At 47.8% G+C, this 18746-nt stretch overlaps 1 protein-coding gene and 1 long non-coding RNA gene across 3 annotated transcripts; one reads left to right on the forward strand and one right to left on the reverse strand.

The window, feature by feature from the left end:
• Window positions 1-5787: 5787 nt before the first annotated feature.
• Window positions 5788-8569, reverse strand: NUDT16 (nudix hydrolase 16). The gene is made up of 3 exons (XM_021071323.2): window positions 8414-8569; window positions 8044-8313; window positions 5788-7280 (listed from the first exon to the last, which is right to left on the reverse strand). The coding sequence occupies exons 1-3, from the start codon at window positions 8549-8551 to the stop codon at window positions 7098-7100; spliced, it is 591 nt and encodes a 196-aa protein (XP_020926982.1). The 5' UTR covers window positions 8552-8569; the 3' UTR covers window positions 5788-7097.
• A 198-nt stretch (window positions 8570-8767) lies between these two features.
• LOC146397180 (uncharacterized) lies at window positions 8768-16015 on the forward strand. 2 transcript variants are annotated; one of them, XR_014825076.1, is made up of 3 exons: window positions 8768-8897; window positions 11951-12127; window positions 15192-16015. It is a non-coding gene; the product is annotated as an uncharacterized LOC146397180 (long non-coding RNA). The 2 variants fall into 2 exon arrangements; XR_014825075.1 differs by lacking the exon at window positions 15192-16015 and having other exon boundaries at window positions 11951-15133.
• Window positions 16016-18746: the final 2731 nt, after the last annotated feature.

Genomic DNA, 18746 nt, shown 5'->3' on the forward strand with positions numbered 1-18746 from the left:
AACACTTGTGACCTACAGGACGGGTGCAGCAATAGCGGATTCTTAACCCACTGTGCCACAGGGGGAACTCTGAAAATGGGGTATTGAAATCAATGTTTGAACAGAACTTAAAGTACTTGGTGCTAGAGTCCCTATGAGTGGGTCAAGTGGCTGAGTTATTCCACCTGAAATCTTTGTCCCAGTCAGACCCAGGAGAATTTTAACTCCTTCCTTCAGAATGGATCCATAAAGGCTCTGCTTCCCCTTGTGCCTGCCTCAACCAGGCAACCTGTCCTGTCTCTGGAGACAATTCTGTGTCCACCCGTGATCTCTTCCCTGCTTGGCTAGGCCCTCCTAGTCCCTTTTGTCTTTTTGTTGTTGCTGTTTTGTCTTTTTAGGGCCGCACCTGTGGCATATGAAGGTTCCCAGGGTAGGGGTCCAATCAGAGCTGTAGCCACCAGCCTACACCACAGCCACAGCAATGTGGGATATGAGCCACGTCTGCAAACCCACATCACAGCACACTGCAATGCTGGATCTTTAACCCACTGAGCAAGGCCAGGAATTGAACCCAGGTCCTCATGTATGCTAGTCAGGTTTGTTAACCACTGAGCCTGGATGGGAACTCCCCCTCCTAGTCCCTTTAGAAGGAGACTTGGGGATAGTTTGGTCACCAACGGCACTGACAGGCAGAAGCACTCATCCTCCCAAGCCTTGCACCCCTGAACCTCCTTTCTGTTCCACACTGGGGAGGCCTCTGCCAGCATCTTGTCCCACCCACCTCACCCACCCCAGCGCCACCGCTGGGCATATTGTTTGGTCTCCACGAACTCACTTTTTAGCTTTTTCACTCGGTGCTGTCCTTCCTGGTCTCTGCCTGGTGTTTCAGGCAGGGGATGAACCAGATGAGCCAGCTGCTGGCCTTTCTGACCTGTGTCTCTCAGACCAGCTGCCTGCTGTGGGTTGTTTCAAGTCACTTATGATTCCAGGCGCCTCCAGGGTGAAAGACGAGCTTCTCCCCTTCTGCATGTCCTGCATTGTAAGACGCTATTGACTACTACCTGCATTATTATTTTATGCAATTCTTCTTCTTCCTTTTTTTTTTTTTTCCCATGGCATATGGAAGTTCCCAGGCTAGGGGTAGAATCAGAGCTACAGCTGCCAGTCTACACCACAGCCACAGCAACATGGGATCTGAGCCGAATCTGTGAACTACACCACAGCTCACAGCAACGCCAGATCCTTGATCCTCTGAGCGAGGCCAGGGGTCAAACCTGAATCCTCATGGAGACTAGTCGAATTCGTTCACCCTGAGCCACAACAGGAACTATCTATTTTATGTACTTCTAAGAAAGAAAGATTCTGGGAGTTCCAGAGATTAGAATTTAGCACTTTGACTGCTGTGGCCCAGGTTCAATCCCTGGTCTGGGAACGGCATATCAAGCCGCTGCATGCCACAGCCAAAGGAAAAAAAAAGAAAAAGAAAAAAGATAAAGAAAGAAAGGGGAAGAAAAATAATTCTGTCTTCTGGCATAGGCCATAACATAATGTTTTCTTACTTCATTTTTTTCTATGTATTGACTCTTGGGCATACGTGGGAAATATAAGCTAAATAAAGTGATTCAAATATTCCTAAATCTTCTGCACAATGTCCATCTCTTTTGAATAATTTTTCAACTTGAGGTCATAGATGTTTGTGTTTTTCTAAAAAACATCTACCTCTGAGGTTGTGATCAGGCAGAAAGGACAGGCCAGCTCTGAGCTGTCAAGTCCAGCCTTAATCCCACTCCAGACACGAGAGATAAAACAATTGCTGTTACTCTAAGCCACTACATGTGGCGATGGTTTGTCCCATGACAAGAGCAAGAAGAAGCCACCCTCTGGGAATGGAGTGTGATTCTTAGGGACTTCCTGCTCACAGAGAGTCAATTACCCTCTCCATTCATATTCTCATATTCTCATATTCATCATCCCTAAGTTTCAGAATGGAAAATTTAGATAATTTACTATCTATTGTATAAATGAGGAATAGTTTGAGTTAGCTCTGGAAGCTGAAGAAAAGTTCAAAGGGATAACAGTTAATTCCCTCTTTAGTTCCTTCCTGGACTTTGGGGCTCTGTCCTGGTACCAGGGGCTTTGGGAAGTGTGCGGTGGTGATGGCTACTTCCTGCTGTTTTCCTGACAACAAGGGCTGCCAGGCCTCAACATGCAGGCAGGACTAGGCTTCCTGGGTACCCGAATCCTATGCAACTTGGGAAATGTTCTTTAGGGAAAAAAGAAATCAAAATTAGAAAAAAGAAACCAAAGGGAATATTGATATAGGATGTAAAATTGCAACAAATTACAACTTTCAAAAGCTGAACAATAAAAAGAAAAAAACCCACAAAACAAAAGCTGAAAAAATACCACAAACATGACAAAATTCAGGGAAAAAAAAAAACAACCCATAAAATTACAACAAATTGATTACCTGACATACATTTATACTATTCTTTCCTACTTTGGGGAGGATTTGCATACTCTTTTATTCAATTTTATTCTACCATTTTCTATATAATATGAGAAAATCAGGACTGGAGACTTCTTCCCTTAGGAAGTGACATTAAAAGTAAGAAGTGGCTCTGCGGTCAACGAACCTGACTAGTATCCCTAAGGACAAAGGTTCGATCCCTGGCCTCACTCAGTGGGTTAAGGATCTGACATTGCCATGAGCTGTGGTGTAGGTTGCAGAGGCACCTCAGATCCCACCTTGCTGTGGCTGCGGCATAGGCCAGCAGCTGCAGCTCCAATTCTGCCCCTAGCCTGGGAATTTCCATATGCCATGGGTGTGGCCCTAAAAAGACCAAATAAATAAATAAATAAATAAAAAGACAGGAAGTTCCTAATGTGGTGCAGTGGGTTAAGGATCCAGTGTTGCTGCAGCTGTGGCATAGGTGGCAGCTCCAGCTTGGATTTGATCCTTGGCCTGGGAAATTCCATATACAGCAGGTGTGGCCAAAAAAGAAAAAAAAAAGGCGGAATTGAAGTTAGCAAAGCAAAATGTAAACTCTGGGAGAGAGGAGTTGGGGGGGCGGGGCGGGGGCCTTGGGAAGGGATTCGGGATTACACTGCAATGAGCCCAGGGTCATAGCTTTCTCAGCTCTGGTGGGTTGGAGATAAGAAACTAGAGGAGGTGATCAAAATTCAGAGGAAATGCCTGCCGGGAAACTTACGGAGCCATTAAAAGGGATCCTCTGAGGGTTACATTAAACATGGAGCAAAGCCTTTATTGAAAATCATAGGAATGAGTTTCTACACCAAAGTAAAGCCATGTGAAGAATTATGGAATCTTGTGAATGAGGTCCCTATTGGCACAAAGAGGAAGTGTGAGTCTCTAGCCTTTTTTCCCACCTGGGGTAGGCATAGGTTGTTGGTGCTACACAGCATCCTTGTCCCCTCCCTTGTCTGCTCCATCCCCATATCTGCTCTCTGCTTTCCTGGCCATTGCGAGGGCAGAGGAGCCAGGTCTGGGCAGTCAAGGGCATCGCCTGGGGCTGGCAGGGAGAGTCCAGCTGAGCCTGTGACCACACCTGGCCCCTCAGGCTCCACCAAGATTTTTCTCATTTGGGACTGGAGAACTTCAGATTCTCCCTCAACTGGACAGACTGCCTGGTATTCTTCCTGGGTTGTGTCCTGTGCATGCCTTGAATCCTTTGTTTCTTTAGATCTATTTGGGCTGGGTTTCTGCAAACTGACAAGAAAAAAAGCAAATTCCTTACTATTCTTTTTTTTTTTTTTTTTTTGCTGTTTTTAGGGCCACACCTGCGGCATATGGAGGTTCTCATGCTAGGGGTCCAATTGGAGCTTTAGCTGCTGGTCTACACCACAGCCACAGCAACGCCAGATCCAAGCCTGAGGCAATACCGGATCCTTAACCAACTGAGTGAGGCCAGGGATTGAACCTGCATCCTCATGATGCTAGTCAGATTTTTTTCCGCTGAGCCAAGATGGGAACTCCACATTTTCATTCTTTTAACTGGACATTTTATAGACAAAATGCATACATACTGTAGAAAGTTCAGGTGATGTGAACAATAATAAAGAAGAAAGTTCCAGAGTGTCTCTCCCTGTCATTTGTTTCCAGTTTTATCATGTACTCACAGAACTCGATGGGCACTCTTTCAGAGAAGGTGGTACAAGCCCAGAGGATTTACTGAGGTTTTCCAAGCCCCAGTAGGTGAGTAATTTGGTGTTTCTTGGATCCTTAAAGATAGAGTCTCCGCTTCAAGCAGCAGAGTTCAAGATTTATCTTTTAGGAGTTCCCTGGTGGCGCATCAGTTAAGGATCTGGCATTGTCACTGCTGTGGCTTGGGTTGCTGCTATTTGATCCCTGGCCTAGGAGCTTCCTCATGGGCACAACAAAGGACCTATCACTTAGGCAAAGTATATTATTTTGTTGTCCTTTGTGCTTAAGTCTTTTTTTTTTTTTTTTTTTTTTTTTTGTCTTTTTGCTATTTCTTTGGGCCACTTCCGCGGCATATGGAGGTTCCCAGGCTAGGGGTCGAATCGGAGCTGTAGCCGCCGGCCTACACCAGAGCCACAGCAACGCGGGATCCGAGCCGCGTCTGCAACCTACACCACAGCTCACGGCAACACCGGATCGTTAACCCACTGAGCAAGGGCAGGGATCGAACCCGCAACCTCATGGTTCCTAGTCGGATTCGTTAACCACTGCGCCACGACGGGAACTCCTGCCTAAGTCTTTTTATCTGGAGTAGGGAGATAATGTAATAGTGTCTTTCTATGATATGGTTGGGTTAAATTACAAATATTAATATATGAAAAGAGCTTAGAATACAGCCTGCAAGCACCGCCAAAATGTTCAACTGTTGTCACCATCATCATTATCATTTTTATATCCTAGATTCCATCCTACTATGTTGTCAGTTTATTTTACCTAGGACTGGGGAACTGGGGCTATGGTCTCCCACCTGGGTCTGAGATCTCTGTTGATCTCTGCTTGCAGTTTCCATGGATTCGCTGTATGTAATCTGAAATTCATGTGCTCATTGTGGATAAACTCTTGATCAGCGAAAGAATCCTTTAAGCTAGTAGAGATCTGGCCCCTTAAACTCTTTCCTCAGTGCTGCCAGCTGTTTCTGGTATACCTCCCCCACCACTGCAGCCCATGCTGGAGTCCTGCCTCGCCAAGACTCGTTTGCTAGGCCCTCTGAAGTCACCTCCTGCCTTTGCTGTCTTATTGAGACCTAAGCCTCACACCCCATCACTGTCCATCACTGTGTCATCCAATGTGAAAACTTGCCACACCATTCTGATGCTGATGACTCACAAATGTAGGTCTCAGCATATACTCTAAATGACCTTGACTCCACCCTCCAAAAGCTTGTGTGATCCCCCCTCCAGCTTTGCCAGGTTTTCCCTTCATCTATAACTTGTAGTTAGGACACCCTCCAGCCAGCCCGCCAGAGGGCCTGTTGCTGCCCCAGCACCAGCTCTCAAATGCCCCCACTTCTCTCCAGCTCCAGGCCCTCTTCTTCTCTAAGCCCCTCCCAGCCTATGCTCCACACACCACACCCTTGATCATGACCTGCAAGGTCATGGCCTCACCCCCTGCTGCCACCCAATTGGCAGAGTCTAATTCTCTACCTCTGTCTTGGGATAATCTGCCAAGACGTACCCCAGGGCCTTAACATGTGCTTCTTCCTGGAACACCTAGACTCCTCTCCCCACACTCCTCCTTGGATCCACCCTAAATGCTCTTCAGAGGCCCTTCCAGGCCACCTCAACTAACAGTGAAAGACAGCAAGGTAGGACTTGTATCAATCCTTTATTTCCTTTCTTAGCATGGACATAAATAAAATAAGTAAATAAGCATCATAATTATCTTTCCCTCTAGAGCAGGGGCTGGCAAACTGTGGCCCTCAGACTGGCCACATCCCTTTTTAAATGGTTTTAATGGAACACAGCCACACCCAGCAATTTATGTGTCCGACCTTGCTACTTACATGCTCTGTGGCCCACAAAGCCTGAAATATTCACTATTTGGCTCTTTAAGAAAAAGCTTCCTGGAGTTCTCGTAGCACAGTGGGTTAAGAATCCACATTGCCACTGTAGGGGCTTGGGTTGCGGCTATGGCACAGGTTCCCTTCCTGGCCTGGGAAGTTCCACATGCCATAAGTGTGGCAGGAAGGAAGGAAGGAAGAAAAAGAAAGAAAGAAAGCGAGCTTCATGGCCACATGGAAGATCAAGGTCTTAGGCTCTCTCTCATTCTTAGACCTCCAATATTTCATACAGCTCATTTGCTGAAACAACTGAAAGGCTTTGAGGTCCAGCTACAAGCCCTTCTTTACTGGGAGGTTCTTTTTGTCAGGGCTGGCCAGCTCCCTTCTGATGTCCCCTGGAGCTTAGGGGTCCCAAATGAAAGCGTTGCAGGAGATGCGCCAGGATCCAATTCCAAGGTTGGTCCATGGAGGCCAAACCATTTCCTCATCCCTTCTGCTCAGTTTCAGAAGAGGGCAGGGACTTGGTTAGGACCCTCTACTTCCTTTTGGGGGGATCCTCCTTTGGCCAACCCCCAGGCAAGGATACAACCACTTTCGGGGGAAAGAGGGTCATCTGCTTCTCTGCCCTCATCAACCAGCCAGGGCTGGACTGGACCCTGGAAACAGCCATGGAGGAGTGTGAGGAAAGACCTTCCCTGCTTCAGAAGCTCCTTCCCAGCAAGGAGATGGGTGTGATGATACTCTATGCCCCACACACGCCACTTCTTGGTTAAACCGGACTTGGCAGGGGGTGGGGGGAGGGGCATCAGCTCATGTATGGGCAGATTGCGGCATGTCTGGGGGCTGCCATCCTGTGTGTGTGCAAATGTATAGGGAAGAGGCAGGTTCTGAGAATCTGCCAGGGTGCCCTGGGGTGAGTGGCAGATTCTTGCCACTGATGCTGTGAGTCGCTGTGGGGGCCCTCTGTTCAGAACATATTACACACACTTCTCTTTTAATCTGTTATCATCTATCAGGCCCAGGCCCAGAAAAGAAAACAACCCCTTTTCCTCCCTCCCTCCCCAGTACAAAGGCCCTGATCTCAGGAAGGTGCCACTAGTCCAAGGAGGGCTGCCTCTAGGGAGGAGGAGCTGAGATCTTAAGGCGGGCGAAAGAACCAGCTTCCAGCAGTCCCAGGTTCTGGAGGGCTTCCAGCAGCTGCTCCCGTGCATTTCCAATAAAGGTATTCTCCAGGAAGGCAGGCAGGCCTCCCACGCCATCCCGCAGGGTATACAGGGGCACCCGCACCAGGCCCAGCACCTGGGAAAGGAAGGAGATGGGAGAATCTGGGAACTCAGGGAGCTCAGCCCAGCCAGATACTCCAGAGGCTCACCCCTTATCAGTCCAGCAGAACCAGGCCTGAGGACATGTACCTCTATGGAGCCTAGCGGGCCCAAGTCTTTGCAAAGAAATGAGCCAGGGCATGCTATCCAGCTCCATAAATGCTGGCCCTTCCCACATCACTAAACCTTAGTGGCTCCCGCCTCCAGGATGCATGCACAGCCCTACACCAGTAGTTCTCAAAATGTGGTACCCAGACCAGCCATATCAGCATTCTCTAGAACTTCTGAAAAATGCATATTCTCAGGTCCTTCTCCCCCTCCTCCACTGAGCCAGCAATTCTGGGAGTGCAGCCAGTAACCACTGTTTTAATAAGCCTCACAGATGATCCTGATACCTGCCAAAGTTTGAGACCCATTGCCATACAAGTCTGTCCCCTGCTCGTCTAGCCTAACCGCTGAGGTTTTCCCACAAAATATCCGACCATTATCTCCCATCCAAGAAAAACTAGGGCCTAAGGTGCAATGCCTGTTATTATCAAAGGGAAGCAGAAGAGTGACTTGGATGGATGTGTTCTGGAAAGACAGCTATAGAGGCCTGTAAACCGGGGAGAGAATAAGGTCTTTGCAGGAAGACCAGGTTGGCTGCAACTGGTCACCCAGGCAACAGCTACACTAAGAAACTTCGGGACAGGCCTTTGGGGCCGGGGAGGACGTGGGGTGGAGTCCCAGGCTGGCCGCACCTCCAGCCCGTGGTCTCGGGCGCGCGGCGCACCCCTCTCCACCGCAGTCAGCTGCTCCAGGGTCAGACACTTGGTGTAGAAGTGCACCACGACGCGTGGCCGGGACCCCGCGTGGGAGCTGCGGTAATCGGCGCGCTCAACACGGAAGGCGGCTGCGGCCTCGCCCAGTTCCTCGTCCAGCTCGCGGTTCAACCCATCCTCCAGGCTGTGGTCCCGCAAGTCCACGAAGCCTCCAGGGAAGCCCAGGCGACCGTCAAAGCGCATCTGCATCTGCGAAGAGGAAAGCAGGGATGGTCGGGGGCGTGGCCGGGGGCGGCCGCAGGGCGGGGTGGGGGGGGGCAGGCAGTGGCCGGGCGCGCCCCCTCCTCACCAGCACGGCGTAGCGCAGCGGGACACGGCCGAAGAGCAGCCCTGGGTCCGGCGCGTAGAGCAGCGCGTGGCACGCATGCCGCCAGCCTGGCCCCAGTTGTAGAGCCTCCGCCAGCTCCAGCCTACGCATTCCGGCCATGCTGGACGCTCTGGCCTCCGTGGGCCCGACGGCCTACGTGGGCGGGCCTCATCCTGGACCAATCGGAGCTGGGCGGGGCGGCCGGGGCCAATCCCCTGCAGGGCCTGGGGGCGGAACCTACCCTGGTTCGGACGGAGCGCGGAGACCGAGCCCAGGCGGCAGCCAATCAGGGCGGGGCCTGCCTCTGGAGGAAGTCTCGGGCCTTGGGGCACCCGGGAATTTGGCCTACAGCGCAGGGGCGGAGCGGCAGCGGAGCAGGTGTCCTGGTTGCTGAGGGAGACCGGTAAATAACGCTGACGTCACTGCCTTCCTGGAGCAGGCTGAGCGAATTGGCACTTGCGCAGAGGTTTGCAGCTTGAGCGGGGGTTTAATTATATAATTAGGGACGCGTCCGGGGAGCAGGAGGAGCCACATTGGTTGGTTCAGGATGGTGTACGAAGCCCGGGGGCCTAGGGCAGGCGTAGACAGGGAATGGAGCAGAGTTGGCTTCAAAGCTGCAGTCTGCCCTGGGCCATGGGGACAGCAGAGCCGATGGGTGTTAACAGCCCTCCTGACGTAACACTGCTGGGACTTAATAGCTGATTGAGTGTCAGGAACAACTGTGCCAGGATGAGGTCGGAGTTTCTGGTCTGGGTGGATGGCGTTGTTACTGTCTGGGATGGAGATTATGGAGGGGTGGTGGTGGGTGATGAGTGTAGTTCTAGTCAGGACTTAGGGGAGGCAATAGGGGGCGGATAGAATGGAGAGCACCCACGAGATTTTCTGGAAAGGGTAAGTGAGGAAGGAGTTGCGGGTGAGACCTCGTGGGCACAGGAAGGAGTCAGAGGTAGAGTGTCCAGGGTTTCTAGACTTTGCCCTCACCCACGCTCAGACCACTGAGCTGTGAAGGAAGGGGAGGGGCACCGCCCACACCCAGACAGGGCCTGATGCTGAATGAGGGACAGGGATTCCGGATCTCTCTCTCCAGGCCAGGCCTCCTCACCTTTTTTCAGGCCTTGCACCCTGCAGGTTGTCTCTGCTTCAAGAGTAAATATCTGTTACACTTAGGGAAGGAGGAGCCCCTTGAGAGGGGCTGGGCTTGGAGTCATAGCCTGTTAAGTGCTGTCACGTGATGAGACAAAGCCCAGGAACCAGCTCAGAAAAAGGCTGGAGACCTTAGTGAGTCAGTCAACTCTCAAATCCAGTCACTCATCTGTTAGGTGAGATTATACCAACCTAGTAGGGATGTCAAGAGATTTAAAACACTTGGAACAGTGCTAGCCACGGCAAAATCCGTGGAGTTGAGGGTGGGACAGAGTGCTGTGTCTTATGTTAAAGGCCTGATGGTTGGAACTGAGCCTCAGCATCCTGGGGGGTTAGTGAGCCTTCCCTGGCATCATCTGTCCTGGCTTCGTCTTCTGAATATCACGTCAGAGGTGGCAGCTACTGACAGGGAACTGGATTGAGGTGACGAGACTGTAGATGTGAGACAACTCTCCAGAGTTCCAGGGGCCTTGGAAATGGCCCTGGTTAAACATTAGAATCACTCTGCAAAAATTCCACAAAAACTGCCCGTTATGGAATGCAAGTTGGTGCAGCCACTGTGCAAAACACTGTGGAGGCTCCTCAGAAAACTGAAAATAGTTACCATACCACCCAGCAATCGCATTCCTGGCTGTATACCTGAAAAAAATAAAAACACTAATTTGAAAAGATACATGCACTGCAATGTTCATAGCAGCATTATTTGTATTTGCCAAGATTATGAAAGCAGCCTAAATGTACATTAGCAGATGAATGGCTAGGAATTCCAGCTGTGGTGCAGTGGAAATGAATCTGACTAGTATCCATAAAGATGCAGGTTTTATCCCTGGCCTCGCTCAGTGGGTTGGGGACCGGGCTTTGCTGTGAGCTACAGTGTAGGGTCGCAGACGTGGCTCGGATCCTGAGCTGCTATGGCTGTGGTGTAGGCCAGCGGCTGTAGCTCCAATTCAACCCCTAGCCTGGGAACATCCATATGCTGCCGGTGCATATCTTTCTTTTTAGAAGGAAAAAGAGAAAAAAAAAAAAGAAGATGAATGGCTAAAGAAGATGTACAAATATACCAGATATACAATGGAAAACTACTCAGCCATGAGAAGAATGAAGTTTTGCCATATGCAGCAAGATATCCACCTGGAATGCATTATGCTGCATGAAATAAGTCAGACAGAAAGACAAATACTGTATGACATCACTTACATGTGGGATCTAAAAAATACAACAAACAAGTGAATAAAACAAAAAAACTGACACATATATGGAGAACTATAATAAGTATAAGTGGAGTATAACGTTTAAAATTTGTAAATCTTGGAGTTCCTGTCGTGGCACAGTGGTTAACGAATCCGACTAGGAACCATGAGGTTGTGGCTTCGATCCCTGCCCTTGCTCAGTGGGTTAACGATCCGGCGTTGCCATGAGCTGTGGTATAGGTTGCAGACGCAGCTCGGATCCCCTGTTGCTGTGGCTTTGGTGTAGGCCGGCGGCTACAGCTCCGATTCGACCCCTAGCCTGGGAACCTCCATATGCCATGGGAGCAGCCCAAGAAATGGCAAAAAGACAAAAAAAAAAAAAATTGTGAATCTCTATACCTGTAATTTATATGGTGTTATACATCAACTATATCACAATAAAAAAATAAATAAGAAAAAAGACCTGCCTGTTCCAGCATGCCATTCCAGACCAATCGAATCAGAATCTGGTGGTGATGCATGGGTGGGTTTTATTTTATTATTTTATGTTTGCTTTTCAGGGCCACACGCACAGCATTTGGCAGTTCTCAGGCTAGGGGTCAAATCAGAGCTATAGCTGCTGGTCTATACTACAGCCATAGCAACACAGGATCCGAGCCATGTATGTGACCTACACCAGAGCTCACTGAATGCTGTATCTCTGACCCACTGAGTGAGGCCAGGGATCGAACCCACATCCTCATGGGTCCTAGTCGGGTTCGTTAACCACTGAGCCACAAAGGGAACTCCCCGAGGTTTCTCTTTCTATAGAGAATTCCAGTTATTCAGAGAAGAGTGAAACCAGTCAAAACCATTTTTTTTTTTAACTTTAAAGAATTAGGAGATCTTAGGAAATGATCATCAGTGGCTGCTAACATTGCTAAGATGACAGAACACACCACCTCCCATGAAATATTCTTGCCAAAAAATTGAATTTGAATCTGGATTTTTATGAGATACAAAAGGACATCTTTTCCAAATATCAGGAAGAAACTAAATGGTCGAGAAGGTAGTGGGTTAGAGTTGGAGACATCAGTGAGAATTTGTATTTAACTTAGATACAGATGGTTACATATAGAAATATTTTTGGATGTGTGTACATACAGAGGTAACATACGTAGATATTTCCTTGCTCTCTTGGCTGCAGGGGCCTAGAAGTGACAATTCCCAGGAGCAACAAGCACACCCAGTGCCCAGATCTGATTTCTCTTATCATTTCCCAATGAAAGACTCCTTGAAGAAACGGCTGATTCAAGCACTGGGGCAGGAAATACATCCGGGGGATAATACATGATGAGCCTGAAGCATCTCGTGATGTCAGAAAGTAAGGAAGTGCACTAAAAATAAATACGTCAGTAATGAAAAGAAGTTTGTCAAAGGGACAGGCACAAAAAAAAGGGTGGGGGAGAACAGACACATAGGAGCCAATGGAAAGAGCTTCCTACAGCCAAAGCTGGAACAATCTGGGCAAGAAAATAAAGCAGTATTGGACTGCAATCCAAAGTATGAAATATCTACAGGTCTGTGCTCATATAAATAATGAATAAGTACATAGATTGGGGAGAAGACAAATCTCCCATGCGGAAGCAGATACTCTGTTCTGAAGAGGGTGAATACTGTCCACTCCCTCAATGTGGGCTGTGAACAGCAACTTCCTTCCAAAGACGGCAGTGGCAGGGGGCGGGGGGTGGTGCTTTCTATGGAGAGACCTGAGCAGCACTGCCTCTGCCACATGATCCAGGGCAGCATCAACAGTGATTCGGCCACATTCATGGAATGCAGGAGTTTCTGGGTCAGGGATCTAACCAGAGCCACAGCAGTAACAACGCCAAATCCTTAAGCACTAGGCCACCAGGGAACTCTGGTGAAACCCTTCTAAGACCTGGTGATTCTTAAGTGAAAAAGCAAAAACAAAAGCAAAAAAGGATTCCTGCTCTCAGGGAGATTTCCTTCAAGTGGGAGAAGACAAAAAATAGGTGAAAGGAAGAGGTAAAACACATAACATAAGGAAGTTCCTGTTGTGGCTCAGCAGTAATAAGCCCAACTAGTATGCATGAGGATGTGGGTTTGATCTCTGGCCTTGCTCATTGGGTGAAGGATTGGGAGTTGCCATGAGCTGTGGTGTAGATCTCAGACGTGGCTCGGATCCCATGTTGCTATGGCTGTGGTGTAGGCTGGCAGCTATAGCTCTGATTCAACCCCTAGCCTGGGAACTTCCACATGCCACAGGTGTGGCCCTAAAAAGATCAAAAAAAAAAAAAAAAATTTCAACTTTAAAGGCATTTGAGCAACGACCTGAGAGAGACCTGGAAAGCATTCTCTTGATAAGAGCAGTTACTCTAACAAAACATGGCAGATTCATGGCTTAATGTAGCACCTTTCCAAGTCACCATGTTTTGGTCCTGCACTTTTTTTTTCTTTTGTCTTTTTAGGGCTGTACCCATAGCATATTGAAGTTCTTAAGCTAAGGGTTGAGTTAGAACTGCAGCTCCAGGCCTACACCACATCAACACCAGATCTGTGACCTACACAGCTCATGACAATGCTGGATCCTTAACCCACTGAGGGCGGCCAGGGATCAAATCTGCATCCTCATGCATGCTAATCAGTTTCTTAACCCCCTAAACCACAACAGGAACTCCTTGTGCACTGTGTGTGTGTGTGTGTGTGTGTGTGTGTGTGTGTGTGTGTTTTTGCCATTTCTTGAGCCGCTCCCAAGGCGTATGGAGGTTCCCAGGCCAGGGGTCCAATCGGAGCTGTAGCCTCTGGCCTATGCCAGAGCCACAGCAATGCCAGATCCGAGCTTTGTCTGCAATATACACCACAGTTCACAGCAACGCCAGATCCCTAACCCACTGAGCAAAGTCGGGGATCGAACCTACAACCTCATGGTTCCTAGTTGGATTTGTTAACCACCGAGCCACGACGGGAACTCCTCCTTGTGCACTTTAAATGCAGTACTTTAAAGCAATGCTTTAACCCAGATGACTAGCTGTGAGGGAGAAAATTCAGATCGCAGTAGCAGGGTAGAGTGGCAAGAGATCTTCCTGAGGTTTCAGACAATGACGATCACACAATGTAGATTTATTGCCTGAAACCGATAGAAGTACTAGTAAAATTTTGGTAGCAATTTGCATTCTACACTCTTTACTGGGGGCCTTTATGTATTAAGGGTGACAGATTTTCTATCCAAAAAATAAATTTCTATTTGGGGAAATTCAAGTCTCAGCAGATGAGTTATATACATTTGGGATCCAAGTTAAGGGCTGGAGTCCTCTTGGAGAAGTCAAGAAACCATACACAAGGGCAGAAGTATACCTCCCTCCAACCAAGTCCAACTAAAACTACTGTATGTTTACAAGTGTGTGCATGTACATCAATGAGGACTTGCTAAGAGCCAGCAGTATGAAATCTCTTCTGTTTACACGGAGAATTGCCCACGGCAGTGACTCTAATGAATCCGAATCCCTATTCTCAGTCCTACTACATCTATTTAAGAAACAGAGAAAAACATGGAGTTCCCTTCACCGCCCAGAGGTCAACAAAACCGACTAGGATCCATGAGGATGCAGGTTCGATCCCTGGCCTTACTCACTGGGTTAAGGATCCGGTGTTGCCATAAGCTGTGGTGTAGGTTGCACACGCAGCTTGGATCCTGTGTTGTTGTGACTGTGGTGTAGGCCAGCAGCTGTAGCTCCAATTTGACCCCTAGCCTAGGCACTTACATGTGCTGCTGCTGTGGCCCTAAAAAGGAAAAAAAAAAAAAAAGTAAAGAAATAGAGAAAAACAATCTGTTATCAACATATTAAGGAGTTTCCTCATGGCTCAAGAGGGTTAAGGATCTGGCATTGTCATTGCAGCAGTTTGGGTTGCTGCTGTGGCTCAGGTATGACCCCTGGCCCCAGAACCCCCATATGCCACAGGCAAGGCCAAAGATAAATGTCATAGGTTTATTTTATTACGACCAGGGTCAAAGAAGACTTAGCTTTCATTAAATGTTCACGTTCCTCTAGGACTCTTAGAGGGTTCTTGCATGCATGCTGCAACATCAGGGAGAATATTTCTTTTCTCTTTTCTTTTCTTTTCTTTTTTTAACCAGGGAGAATATTTCTGAGATTTTTATCACTTCAGAGATGGTTACCATGAGAATTTTATTTTAAATGATTACAAAAAGAGCCAATGTGAGGTCCTGTTGGTAGTTCATACCCTTGATGTGATGGTAATTAAAGGGGCAACTGAGTGAACTGTCTGGAATCTTTGTGTACTGTCTTCACAAATTTTCTGTAAAACCAAAACATCTATAAAATAAAGTTTATTTTTTTAAAAAAAATCAGAAGGATGCAGTCAGTAAAATCTAGAATGAAGGAAAATTTTTTTTTGCTTTTTAGGGATGCATATGGAATTCCCAGGCTAGGGGTCGAATAGGAGCTGGCCTACACCACAACCACAGCAACTTGGGCTCTGAGTCACGTCTGCGACCTACATCACAGATCTCGACCATGCTGGATCGCTGGACCACTGAGCAAGGCCAAGGATTGAACCCGAATCCTTATGGATACTAATCAGACTCATATCCACTGCACAAGGATGGGAACTCCCATAGACTGAAGGAAACTACAGGACCAATGAACTGTTTTTTTTTTAAGAAAGGAAGTGCAAGGGGGTAGCGGTACCAAATCGACTAGTATCCATGAGGATGTGGTTCAATTCCTGGCCTTGCCCGGTGGGTCAGGGATCCTGCGTTGCCGTGAGCTGTGGTGTAGGTTGCAGGTGTAGCTCGGATCCCGCCTTACTCTTGCTGGCAGCGGCAGCTCAGATTTGACTGCTAGCCTGGGAACTTCCATATGCCACAGGTGCATTGATAAAAGCCAAACAAACAAACAAACAAAAAATTGTAAGGGGAAACGGAGAGCAACTGGGGCAAAATCTATACATTGAACCAGACTGAGGACGTATCTAAGGAAGTGATTATTTGGATCCAAACCCAAAGAAACAAAGAAAAAGACTGGGGATAATGTGAATACTGAGTGGATATTTGTTATATAGGAATTATTGATCATTTTGAAATTGTGATAATAGTATTGTGGCTTTTTAAAAAAAAGATTATCTTTTAGAGATACATGCTGAAATATTTATGAATGATATAAAAATAATCTAGTGGGGGGTTATAGGTGAGACTATAAATAAAATAAGACTGGCCATGAATTGATCATTTCTGAAGCTGAGTGATGGTTCCTTAATAAGGGCTTATTATATTATTCTCTTCAGTATAGTTGGGATGTTTTTCATAGCGAAAAGTTAAAAATAAAAAGCTCTTTGACTTCTCATGTAGTTAAAGGTAAAGGTAAAGGTTATCATTTACATTTGAATAAGGCTTTGCATTTCACAAAACCCTTTCATAGACAGGATCCCTTTTGGTCCTAGAGAGAGTGAGACTGGTCTCACTTTTTAGGCAGAAAGAAGAGTGCAACCAACAGCTCCCATCTGCCAGGAAATTTTACATCTCCTGCTTCATCCACATAAAATTTCCCTGGTGTTTCGAATTCAGAGCCAAGGTTAAGAGCTACTGATTTTGAAGAGTAAGGGCAGGGAGGGAGAGGAGGTGCCACCCACAGAGAGCTGCCCACTAGGGCCATTTGGGGGTTTTAGCTAAAAAAACTTACCGAAAGGGCTAGATGCTGCTAGATTATTTTTAGGCATCACATACCTGCAGTCATATCCAGCGGCCTTCAAGGAGGTGGCATTCTACAAAGCCAGTCCTCTTCTAGGTTATTTGCAGCTGCAGCATCAACAATATCCATGGCTGTGTTGTCTGGAGCTCATTAGGTGGATCCATTTCACTAGGAGGACAGGATTTTTGTTTGTTTGTTTTTTGTTTGCTTTGCTTTTTAGGGCCATACGTGTGGCATATGAAAGTTCCCAGGCTAGGGGTTGAATCAGAGTTGCAGCTGCTGGGCTGCGCCACAGCCACAGCAAAGCCAGATCAGAGCTTTGTCTGTGACCTACAACACAGCTCATGGCAACGCCAGATCCTTAACCTACTGAGCAGGGCCAGGGATAGAACTTGGATCCTCATGGATGCCAGTTGAGTTTGTTACTGCTGATCCACAATGGAACTCCAGGACAGGGCTGTTTAGATACCTCCAGCTTCATGCTGGGACCTCTCCCCTAGAATCTCCCCCGAATGCCTCAAATCCAGGACACCCAGGAATGAACTCACCTGCATCTCCCGTGCTATGAGTTCCCGCCACCTGCGCAGCTGCCCAGGATGGAAACCTAGGAGCCTCACTGACACCCGACTTCTTCCCCCACCCCAGGCAGCCCTCACCCCTCAGCTCCCTCCCATTACCTCCAGCCTCCATACCCAGACGCATCAGATGACAGTCAGGCTTCACCTCTGCTTGCCTGAACTAACCTAACTGCCTCACCTCGTGCTCTTCACATCTGCCCTCCACACAGCCTGATGTTGCCGCTGATAGTCGTGCCCCCTGCAGAGGCCGGCTATTTCTACCAGATTTAGTAGAGCAAACCCAACAGCTCACACCTGGGCTTTTCCTTCTGTATCGGTCATCTAAGGCTGACCCGTACTGTAAAATGTAGAGACTTAACAATAAACACTTCACATTTCACAGTGTCTGAGAGTCAGGAATTAAGGAATGGCTCCTTGGATGGTTCTGGCTCGGTGTTTCTCATGAGTTTTTTTCTTTTTCTTTTTTTCTGTTTAGGGCCACACTTGTGACATGTGGAAGTTCCTGGGCTAGGGGTCGAATTGGAGCTATAGCTGCTGGGCTACACCACAGCCACAGCAAGTTGGGTTCTGAGCCGCATCTGTGACCTACGCCACAGCTCACAGCAATGCCAGATCCCCTATCCACTGAGCAAGGCTGGGCATCGAACCCAAATCCTCGTGGATACTAGTCGGATTTATTTCTACTGTGCCACAATGGATTTAGTCCAGCTGTAACTGAACTCAGGTTTGGCTGCTTGCTGTTCATAAGCCAATCATTCTAGAGGCAAGTGTCAGTAGATAGGAAAGATGCTTTAACCAGAAAAGCCAACAATCTGGGGAGATGATGGACTGGTGTCCTGAGACCAACTCTGAAGATTCTGCTCTGCCACAACAGTTTTCATTTTTTTAATTAAAAAATTTGTTTTTGTCTTTTTACCATTTCTTGGGCCACTCCCACAGCATATGGAGGTGCCCAGGCTAGGGGTTGAATCAGAACTGTAGCCGCCAGCCTATGCCAGAGCCACAGCAACTCGGGATCTGAGCCTCGTCTGCGACCTTCACCACAGCTCACGGCAACACTGGATCCTTAACCCACTGAGCAAGCCCAGGGATCGAACCCAAAACCTCATGGTTCCTAGTCGGATTCATTAACCACTGAGCCACAACAGGAACTCCAACCACAACAGTTTTTAAAGGGAAAAATTGGGGGGGAAGAATCTCTGAATCATCAAGGCAAGAGGTAGGGGTCTGCAGCCTTCTCCATTGCATGCAGACCGGTTCACTCTTCGGATGTTATCTTGCCTGTGAGATCTCCCTGCAGGATTGCTAAGGGGGCTGTTGAGGGTAAACTAAGTCATTTTTAAACTTAGTTTTTCAATCTTCTGTCTAGGAAAAGAATCACGGGTTAGACAAGGCATGGGGTGCATTCAGGAGAGCGTAAGTCAAGAGTTCGTCTCAATTGCTTAGTGATCTTATTCCCATAATTAGGTTCTTTTAAGGCTAGAGGGGAACAGAAATGAGTAAACTGGAAAGGGGCAAAGGAGCTGCTTTCAGTTCCCCACTGTCAAACATCATTACATTTCTATGGGATTAGGGGGAAAGGTCCGTCTTCTGTAACGTCTTCATGCTGACATCGGGCGTTGCACTTTCAGAGTGGGTCTGTAGCATCTCTTTGCTTTAGACACCTGCTTACATATATGGGCAGAGCAAGCTG

This window comes from Sus scrofa, chromosome 13, assembly GCF_054392235.1.
Source record: "Sus scrofa isolate SSC_HxYL_T2T_F1_AM1 chromosome 13, Sscrofa_HxYL_maternal_Yorkshire_Landrace_v2.0, whole genome shotgun sequence".
NCBI classification, from domain to species: Eukaryota; Metazoa; Chordata; class Mammalia; order Artiodactyla; family Suidae; genus Sus; species Sus scrofa.